This window comes from Ips typographus, linkage group LG1 (assembly GCF_016097725.1).
Source record: "Ips typographus isolate SLU linkage group LG1, UJ_Ityp_2.0, whole genome shotgun sequence".
NCBI lineage: Eukaryota > Metazoa > Arthropoda > Insecta > Coleoptera > Curculionidae > Ips > Ips typographus.
Window position 1 is genome coordinate 22,875,212 of NC_138422.1, and position 11,399 is coordinate 22,886,610.

The window sequence follows — 11,399 nt, forward strand, 5'->3', positions numbered from 1 at the left end:
ATTGAAAATTTTTGTTTTGGTACTTATTTTTTTAGATTAAGTGTAACAAAAACAAAAATAGAAATCGGAAAAAATTAACAAAATCAAATGTCGAAAGAAACGTTGTATTGAAACCCACTTTAGAATATTGGACAACGTTAAAATAAAGTAAAAGTGTCGCTTGAATCAACGTTGAATTAACACAACAGCAACGTTGATTTGCAAATATAATTCAACGTTTGCTAAAAATACTTATAAATTTCTATTTCACGTCATTATTCAATAAGCACAACTACGTTAAAAAAACGTTGTAGTGAAACGTTGATTTTGCTAGACTGGGAAACGTTACAATACAGTAAAATTGTCTCTTGAATCAATTTGCAACACCAACTTTAATTTGCAAATGTTACAAAATGTTTTATTAAACCATTTCCGTTTAAAAATAACATACAAACGTTGAATTTCAGTGTAATATAAACAAACGTGTTTTAAAACCGATAAATCTGTAACGTTGATTCAGAAACGTTACAATCACTTAAAAACAAGATAAAATAAAGTTATTATGTAACGTTGTTTTGACGTTATATGGTGACGGTTTTCTATTTAACTTAAACACCACAACCAAAAATCAACGGAAAACTTTAAAACAACTTTTTTGCTAATTTTTGAAGTAAATGTGTGTGAAATATAATGCAGACATTCCAGGTTGCGTCTTTTGCATCCTGAAGATGAAAAAAATTAATTTATCAAAACGTCGGCGACTCCCGAAACTAACTCTACTAACTTAAAATTACGGTTCTTATACCTACTGTGACTCGTATTTTATTTAATTTCGTGACACACTGTAACTACTTCATTATACAGTGTGTGTCACAAATTTGCAGTGTGTATGTGAATTACGGTTATTTTGTAAAAACACGCTTTTAAAAGGTGAAGTCTGAGAGAATCCAAAGAAAACTTGTGATGGTTTCAATTTTTTTTTTAATTTATTGCTAAAAAATTGTAATTATTGTCTGTATTTGTTAACGTTTTTGATCAAGCAGCTGCTAGTTTTTCTTGTCAAAATTTTCACTAACCAAATTTAGAAGATTTTTCACAAAAATGGCGGCTGTTAGAACACTCGTGTAAACGTGCAATTTTGGGGTTAGAGCCTTGGATTTTTAGGTTATATAGTCTTCGTATAGTAGATTTAGTGTAATTTTTTTCAAAATTCTCTCTAACCAAATATGGGAGATTTTCCAAAAAATGGCGGCTGTTCCAAAGCACTCGTGTAAAGGTAGTGCAACGTAACCTTTGATCCTTCACCAAAAGGGTAGTTTTAAGGTTAGAACCTTGATTTTTTAGGCTAATATAGCCTTGGTACAGTAGATTTAGCATACATTTTTCAAAATTTTCACTAACTAAACTTGGAAGATTTAAAAGAAAGTGTAACAAAAGTGCAACCTAACATTTGAACCTTCAGCAAAATTAAGGTTAGAGTGTTGATTTTATTACACAGTACAGCCTCAACCAACCTAACAGCCAAGCAACTCGAACCAGTCGAATGGTACTTTTTGTCAATGTACAGGGTGCTGCATTTTCGATGGTTTTACGGGGTACAGAGAAAACGGTAATAGATAGAAAAAAAGTAGCATACGTGTTCCGATCTCATTTTCTGAGCTGAGAGGACTGGCGAAGAGTGCGCTGCGCAAACTTCTTTTGTTTCAAAGATACGGGGGTTTTTTGAAAATTGGTCATTTTGGAACATCCTCTGTATTTCATTTGCTATTAAAGTTATCAAAAAAGGAAAAACGGTTTCCGGTAGAAGTTTTGACGTAGAATCCAATGGCGTAGTCTGTTTTTTTCTATTACGTTTAGTTTCTGACATATGACACTAAGTTATATTTTTTTAAATGGAACACCCTATATATTTTTAGTTCATTTAATTCTGTTTATTTTTACCTTTTCAACGGTGTATTACAACATATAAGTTTGTAGAGGTTAATCCTGTTATTTTAAAAAAAGGACCTTTGCTAAGCTAAAAAAAGGCCAATATCTAAAATACCAAACAAAATCGGAAATCATATAAGCTAACACATCAGAAAATTAAATATTTTTAATAAATCTTATTAAAAATCTAAGTTACAAACAGTTCTACCGTTACTTTAATAAGAAAAGTGGCCATTTCTATTTTCTTCTATTTTTAAGGTAGAAGTTAAAAAAACTGTTTATAAACGACATGTAACATGTTAATATGAATATAGCCAAATTTGGTTTCGACTGGGTATTTTTATACATATTATTTAGCACTTTTTTATTAAGGAAACGCTTTTTTTCTAATTACAAAGATTAACGTTTACAAACATATGTTTTAATACACCGTTGAAATAGTAAAAATCAACAGAATTAAATGACCTAAAAATATATAGGGTGTTCCATTTAAAAAAATATAACTTAGTGTCATATGTCAGAAACTAAACGTAATAGAAAAAAACTGACTACGCCATTGGATTCTACGTCAAAACTTCTACCGGAAAGCGTTCTTCCTTTTTTGATAACTTTAATAGCAAATGAAATACAGAGGAGGTTCCAAAATGACCAATTTTCAAAAACCCCCCGTATCTTTGAAACAAAAGAAGTTTGCGCAGCCCACTCTTCGCCAGTCATCTCAGCTCGGAAAATGAGATCGGAACACGTATACGTTATACATTTTCCGAGCTGAGATGACTGGCGAAGAGTGGGCTGCGCAAACTTCTTTTGTTTCAAAGATACGAGGGGTTTTTGAAAAATGAAAAGCGTTTCCTTAATAAAAAAGTGCTAAATAATATGTATAAAAATACCCAGTCGAAACCAAATTTGGCTATATTCATATTAACATGTTACATGTCGTTTATAAACAGTTTTTTTAACTTCTACCTTAAAAATAGAAGAAAATAGAAATGGCCACTTTTCTTATTAAAGTAACGGTAGAACTGTTTGTAACTTAGATTTTTAATAAGATTTATTAAAAATATTTAATTTTCTGATGTGTTAGCTTATATGATTTCCGATTTTGTTTGGTATTTTAGATATTGGCCTTTTTTTAGCTTAGCAAAGGTCCTTTTTTTAAAATAACAGGATTAACCTCTACAAACTTATATGTTGTAATACACCGTTGAAAAGGTAAAAATAAACAGAATTAAATGAACTAAAAATATATAGGGTGTTCCATTTAAAAAAATATAACTTAGTGTCATATGTCAGAAACTAAACGTAATAGAAAAAAACAGACTACGCCATTGGATTCTACGTCAAAACTTCTACCGGAAACCGTTTTTCCTTTTTTGATAACTTTAATAGCAAATGAAATACAGAGGATGTTCCAAAATGACCAATTTTCAAAAAACCCCCGTATCTTTGAAACAAAAGAAGTTTGCGCAGCGCACTCTTCGCCAGTCCTCTCAGCTCAGAAAATGAGATCGGAACACGTATGCTACTTTTTTTCTATCTATTACCGTTTTCTCTGTACCCCGTAAAACCATCGAAAATGCAGCACCCTGTACAGTTACTTAATGTACACTATGGTCATATTTCACTTAATTTGTGACACACTATAACATTATACAGTGGGTCCCTAATTAGTAGTGTATATGAGAACAATGGTTACTCTTAATAACTTATATGATGGTCCCAAAACTGCTTTTTTAGTTTTGATTTGCTGAATTTCAGAACACTGAAATAATTTGGAATTGTTAACGTTATTGTACAAGCTGCTACTAGATTCAACAGTAATTTAGTTATACATATACTCGCTCTCAATATAGTCTAACGTGCTTTTGGCGAATGCGAAGGGCTACGCTATAGTCGACTAAAGTACCAAGCATACAGAACCTTTCGCGAAATAAGCGTGTTCTTCCTTTAGAGGTACAGAAATACCACGATAATATGATATAGAAAAATTAAGGTATTTACTTGATAAAGCATTGAAAGTTAATTTAAAGCCTACAAGAAGAAGTTTCTTGGTCTTTGGGTTTAACATGGATTTAGAAGGGTTCTAAAGGTACCTAACCCTCACCCAAAGGTGCCCTATTGTAAAACTGTATATTTTTGATTAAATTTAAATATCTAAAGAAGCACTTTTAACACTAAGCAAAATTCTATCAACAAAACATTTAATAAATATTTCAACAAAGAATAAATTATTAACAATCATACATGCTTATCAAAGAAAAACAACATGCTACTTTCCCAAAAAAAAAAAACTAACAACTAATGTAAATGTATGCTTCTTTGGACATACAATTTCTTATTTAAAACACCTTTTTCATAATATATGCGACATCTCATACATAATGCGGGGCTGGTTTCCGGAGTTATTTACTTAATTTTAGTAAAGTTTCTCTGGTATTTTTAGATATATGCTGTCCTAATCAAGATGGAGTTGTACATATAAGTGGTTTTTGTACATGAATTATTCCGTAATACTCTATTTAATTAGTGATTAATAATTTGGGTAAATTGTAATAAAGAAATTATTGGGTTATTATTATAGTGTGGATTATTATTAAGTTTTTAATTATGTGAGTGTTCCTTGAGTTAGTCATAATTTTTGAGAGGAGTTAAATTATGTTAAAATAATACTAATTTTGTCTTATACAGGGTGTCCAGTAAACACAAGCTTACCAATTGGATGTAATTGTAGCTTTTTATGGTTTTAGTGATTATGGATTACTACTTCACTATTTTTTCAAGGTTGTCTTTAATGGCCTGATATACCAGATGTCCAAGAGCACCCTGGACATAGGAGATTAACATGGGAAAATGGTTTTGTTTTTTTTTGCGCCTGTACGGTTCATTTAATGGAAAAACGCTTTAGATAAAAGTTGTAGAGCACATTTTCGGCTATCAACTTAAAAAAAATAAATCGTTATAAAAATACTTTATCAGGAGCCACAGCCCAAAAATCTGGTAAGTTGCGTTTATAACCTCATTCAATGTCTCTACTCAACTTATTTACTTTGTAGCAAAATTCTTTAAGAAAACACTGGTTTTGCTTGCAAATATTTAATGAGGACAACTGAATCACCTACCTCAAGCCTCTTCATAACACTACCAAACGATTTAAAGTGATAAAAACAATGGACTAGGAAGGCCTGCAGATGTTTGAAGATAAGTTGCTTTACTATACAGGGATCACAAAAGAGGGTAAATACTTCCCTCAAAAATGAAGCAATTTAGTGACCTATGTGACTGATAGTTTTATGGTATCCTTCTGTTTTGTAGTGTTATCAACACACCATAGTGTTTAAGTGGTTTTACATTGTATGATGTTAATAAAAAGGCATTTTTTATAACTGATTGTCAATGTTTTTTCCCTAACAGGGTAAAGTAAGTACTGATATTTAATTAGCTCCATTAGTTAACTTGAACATCATTCATCTACAAGGTTACTTGTAAAATGTCTACTAACCAAAAATAGTTTATTTGCAAGTAATGTGTAACTCGAGTTCACATTTGATTAGTAAAAATATGTGCTGTGAAATGGTGTATTGAATTAGAAGCAAATTGTTTCTCTTTAGAGACTTTCAATCACTACATTTCACCTACCTTTGCTACTTTGAAACTCCACTATTATCCAAACAAACATTAGGTTAGTAAGACACAGTTGTTTTTAGCATAGCTTGTATGGTGAAAGGTTCACCCACTCACACTCAATCTGTGGAACAATCACTGTTTATCTGGTAAGACCAGTTTTCTTTGCCACCTATTGTACCTAAGCTATTCACTTCAAGAAAATGTGTACTACCTTACCTACCGTACCTTGAACTGTGAATAAATAATTAATACAAATGTTCAGTGTACAAAGTTTTATTGGGAACAATTGAGTGTGTGGAAAAAAGTACACAATTATAATGTTAATAGCTAAACCTAGAATAGAACAGCTCATGTAGATAGCTCAATTGAAAAGTTGTTTTTTTGGCAGTACCTACCCATATACAAAAACTTTTGTCACCTGACTGATAATTTGACTGTGTAAGACCATATTCTGTTCCTAGAAAAGGTTTCTCAGAGGTTTTATAGCCAGTTTAATTATTCACATTTCACAGTCCCATCTAAAGCGTTTTTCCAGGCGCAAAAAAATCAAAACCGTTTTCCCATGTTAATCTCCTATGTCCAGGGTGCTCTTGGACACCTGCTATTATTTCAATCTTCTTTATATGGTCCTTATTCAGCTTATCGCAACTTTTTAATTCAACCATTTTGCCACGCCCTGACCCTAGACAATAGACAAACTAAAATCAATTTGATAAAGTAGTTAAAATTGCTGATATAACCAGTAGCTGAAACCGAAAAAAAATACATCTACTAACCCGTCAAAAAGAAGAGATAACCCCAAGTTGAAATGTTTACAAAACAAAGCGCCATTACACAGCCTCCCATTCGAAATACAAACATCTTATCGAATCTTAGGAGGAATCTTAATTAACTTATTCGGTTGGTCCTTCCAAAAAAGGTTGACCGTCCGGTGCTGCCCTCGCAGTTATAAGCGGCGCGCTTAGAAACTAACGAAAGCGCGTGCGTTTCCATTCCCCCTCGTTCTTGTCGTTTATACCGCAGTATTCTAACGAAAGCTTTCAGTGTAGTTACAGCTTTAGTCGAAGCTGGACTTGTAACGGTCTTTAAGCGAAATCCCCGACGATGTCGTGTCGCGCACGAAACAAGTAACGGGTCGTAAGTGTCGCGCTAGTGAATACGCAGCCTAAATGCTGCACGATCACTAAAAACTTTTTTGCAAAAATGTTTTCGTTACTTTTCGCTGGTTTTGTTCTGTTGTTCAGTTTGGTTAGTGGAAAATACGATGGAGAGTTGTGTTCGTGGCTTCCTGACAACAACGAAGGCAGCTCCAAACTTTCTGTGACTTGCAATGTACGACTTTTGGATGGTCGCGCCACTAATCTCACCAGCATTCCTCAAGAACTCACCTCACGACTGAAAATTACATGCTCCAATGCAATTTTCTACGAAAGCGTGCTTCCATCAACATTGCGTAAACTGCACGAACTGGAAGACTTGAAAATTAAAAATTGCAAAGTTCTGTCCGTGGACCCGCAATCTTTTGAAGGGATGTACAATTTGAAGAAACTGCAACTGAATAGTTTCAATTCAGAGTGGGGACTTCAAAAAAATTTGGAACTCAGTGAAAAAAGTTTCGAAGGACTGAAAGAGCTGCAACTGTTAGACTTGGGGAATAACAATGTTCGTGCAATTCCTGAAGGAGCATTTTGCCCTTTGGTCAATTTGCACACTTTGAACCTTACTAGAAACAAAATTAGGGGCAGTGACCGGATTGGAATTAATACTGAGTGCGGTTCCAGTGAGTTGCAGAATTTGGACTTGAGTTTTAATGAACTCAAAGAACTTGCAGAGGATAGTGGTTTCTCCAAGTTACGCAGATTGCAAAACCTTAACCTGCAGTTTAACAATATTACTACAATTTCTGGTGAAAGTTTGGCTGGACTGGTTAGTTTGAAGATTTTGGATATGAGTAACAACAAAATTGGAACTTTACCTCAAGGATTATTTGCTGGCTCGCCAGAACTGAAAGAAATCCACTTGCAGAACAACTCCCTATATTCACTAGCTCGAGGGTTGTTTCACCGTTTGGAACAACTTCTTGTACTAGATTTAAGTGGAAATCAACTAACCAGCAATCACATTGATAATGGAACTTTCACAGGACTAATCAGGCTGATTGTTTTGAACTTATCCCACAACGCTTTAACTCGCATCGATTCACGCACTTTTAAGGACTTGTACTTTCTGCAAATTTTGGATTTACGCAACAACTCAATAGGATTCATAGAAGACAACGCATTTTTACCGTTATATAACCTGCACACATTGAACTTGGCTGAAAACCGTCTCAACACCATCGGACCTTACTTGTTCAACGGACTATTCGTGCTTAGCAAATTAACGCTAAACAATAACTTGATAGTAACTATGGATAGCCGCACTTTTGAAAACTGTTCCGCTTTGAAAGAGCTGGATTTAAGTTCGAATGCTCTTAGTGAAGTCCCTGAAGCTGTCCAGGATTTGCTCTTCCTTAAAACTTTGGATTTGGGCGAGAACCAAATTAGTGAGTTCCAGAACGGTACTTTCAGAAACCTTAACCAGCTGACCGGATTGAGGTTAATAGATAACACGATTGGAAATATAACTCGTGGAATGTTGTGGGATTTACCGAGTTTACAAGTGCTCAATTTGGCTAAAAACAAAATCCAACACATTGAAAGAGGTGCATTTGAACGAAACACCCAAATTGAGGCTATCAGACTGGATGAAAACTTCCTCACTGATATTAACGGGGTTTTCGCCACTTTAGCTAGTTTGCTCTGGTTAAACTTGTCTGAAAACCATTTAGTGTGGTTTGACTACGCTTTTATACCAAGCAACTTAAAGTGGCTGGACATACACGGTAATTTTATAGAACACTTGGGAAATTACTATAAAATCCAGGACGAGATTGGAGTTAAAACCTTAGACGCTAGCCACAATAGAATCACAGAAATCGGCCCAATGTCAATACCAAACACCATAGAACTTCTGTTTATAAACAACAACTTTATCAAAAAAGTGCATCCAAACACCTTCCTAGACAAACCAAATTTAGCCAGGTGTGACATGTACGCCAACGACTTAGTAAATTTGGACTTGAACGCCTTAAGGCTAACTTCAGTACCAACAAACAGATCTCTACCTGAAGTTTACCTAGGAGGGAATCCATTTCATTGTGATTGCACTATGGAGTGGCTGCAGAATATCAACAAAATGTCCGGATCCAGGCAATATCCTAAAATAATGGACGCAGAAAATGTTATGTGCAAAATGACTCATTCAAGAGGAATGACCCATATGCCTTTAAGCCAAGCTAAATCCAGTGACTTTTTGTGCACTTACGAAACCCACTGCTTTACTTTGTGTCACTGTTGTGATTTTGACGCTTGTGACTGTGAAATGACCTGTCCAGACAACTGCAGCTGCTATCACGACGAAACCTGGAACACGAACGTTGTAGATTGTTCTGGACAGTCCGCCTTGGAAATCCCCAGTAAAATCCCTATGGACGCTACTGAGGTTTACCTAGACGGAAACTATCTCAAAGAACTGCAAAATCACGCATTTATTGGACGTAAAAACCTAAAAACCCTGTTTGTCAACAACAGCAATGTGGAAAGTATTCAAAACAGCACTTTCAACAGTTTGAATTCTCTTCAAGTGTTGCACCTGGAGGATAATAAGCTGAGGCAGCTGAAAGGGTATGAGTTTGAGCATCTGGATAAACTGAAAGAGTTATATTTACAACACAACCTTATTGAAAGTGTTGATAATCAAACTTTCGAACCTTTGACTTCCTTGGAGGTTTTAAGGCTAGACGGCAACAAACTAGCAACTTTCCCAGTGTGGCAGTTTAGTTCCAATAAAAAACTAGTGCAAATTATGTTGGGGAATAATCCGTGGTCGTGTCGGTGTAAGTTCCTGCAAGGTTTGACCACTTGGGTGGCTGAAAACGCTGTAAAAGTTCTGGACAGTGCTACTTTGACTTGTTCAATCCCGGACACTAAACCGAGCCAAAATCGCGAACTGGACTTTAACTCTACAGTGTGTAGTGACTATTACGCGGGCAGTTCAGTGATAGACTCCATGTTAGTTGGAGATTATTGGCCTATGGTGGTGTTAACCCTTTGCGTGGTAATTATCATGCTTTTGGTGATGGTTCTCTGGTTCATATTCAGAGATCCTATTCGCGTGTGGCTGTACTCGCGTTACGGAGTGCGTTTGTGCAACTATAGAGACTCCAGCTCGAAATTTGACGATGGTGATAAGCTTTATGACGCTTTTGTGTGCTACAGCCCTAAAGATGAAGAATGGGTAGTGCATAGTGTAGCTGCAAGTCTAGAACCCCACTATCAGCTGTGTTTGCACTACAGAGACCTGTCCAACACTGCATATAACCAACACGCCTCTTCCGCAGTGCTTGAAGCCTCAGAGGCCAGTAGGAGAGTCATAATGATCCTTACGAGGAATTTTGTTGAAACTGAATGGGCTAGATTTGACCTCAGACAAGCTTTTCACGAGGCTTTAAAAGGTCGAGTGTATAAGCTAGTAATAATTGAAGTGGGGCCTTTCCAAGATGCTATTATGGATCCAGAGTTGAGGCTCTACCTCAAAACCGCAGAACGGGTCAGATGGGGTGAAAGGAGGTTTTGGGAAAGGCTGAAGTACGCTTTACCTCCTGTAGAAGCCCGGGGGAAAATTAACGCCAACTATAGGCGTAATATAAACAATTACACCATAGATTCGAGAGTGGTGGCCAATGGAACCCATCATTCTCATCATCATTTTCCTGAAAAAATTCGGGGACAAGCTCCGCCATCGCCAAGTATGCAGATGATGCCGCCTCCTGCGTACGTGCCCCAAGAGGCCGAGGACGCCAACTATTCCTCGGCGACGACGGCCACCCCGTCCCCCAGGCCATCAAGAAGAATAGTCCAGGAACCGAGACCAATTTCGGATCACATCTACTCCAGCATAGATTCGGACTATAGCACCCTTGAAAGGGGGGCGTCGGGACGTCGGGGAGTGCCGCAACAGTGGCGTCCCCCCCACGTAGTGATGCAGGGCACCCACAACGGTGGACAGGCCTATCTTGTGTGATAACTTTTCTGACTGACTAGGTATATGTATTATAATAGTATAGTTGAGGACTGTTTAACAAATTTACGGTTGTTTTGTGGCATATTGTTGTTACTAGTCAAAACACTACTGGACTAATCTGTGCAAGTGTGATGGACAACCACTAGAGTGAGTAATCGAATTTTACCTACTTAAATAATAATAATTCCTGAAACATGTGTCACAAAAATTGTATATTACTCTTTATATATAAAAAAAACCGACTATTACGTACATTTTAGGTAAAGTATAAGGTCGAGAAACGTGTAATTATTTTCCTCCTGTATTATTTTTGTACAGTCTTGTATATAGATATATTTATTTGTTTAACCGTTATCGGTTTGTACTATGTGTATATTTTTTACGAACTTGCAAAAAAAAAACGAATTATATAATAAACATGATGTGAAATTTACTCTTTCGGCGTTTTCTTTATCGATCCTTGGGCTGATATAGGAAAACGATTTCATTCTGTAAAGGGGATTGGAATAATATTTGAAGAGGGATTTTGCTTGTTATTTTTTCTGTCGAGTCACTTTTGGTTAAATCACCTGGGGGAGTTTAATTTACTATCATGCCAATATTCAATAATAGAGACATTTAACTATGAATTTAATGACGTTAAATATTCTCGAATGTCAGTAGGTAAGTATGGACTTTTAAGGTAAGTTGACAGATTTTTGTAATACAATTCGGGTAATTGGTTGTTATCAAAATTATTGAAA

The 11,399-nt window shown here is 35.7% G+C and overlaps 1 protein-coding gene across 1 annotated transcript; it reads left to right on the forward strand.

Annotated features, from left to right (window-relative positions):
• Positions 1 to 6,559: 6,559 nt before the first annotated feature.
• On the forward strand, positions 6,560 to 11,089 carry Toll-7 (Toll-like receptor 7). Its single transcript, XM_081974874.1, has one exon. It carries the CDS (start codon positions 6,736 to 6,738, stop codon positions 10,654 to 10,656), a length of 3,921 nt encoding a protein of 1,306 aa, XP_081831000.1. The 5' UTR covers positions 6,560 to 6,735; the 3' UTR covers positions 10,657 to 11,089.
• The last annotated feature ends 310 nt before the right edge of the window (positions 11,090 to 11,399 follow it).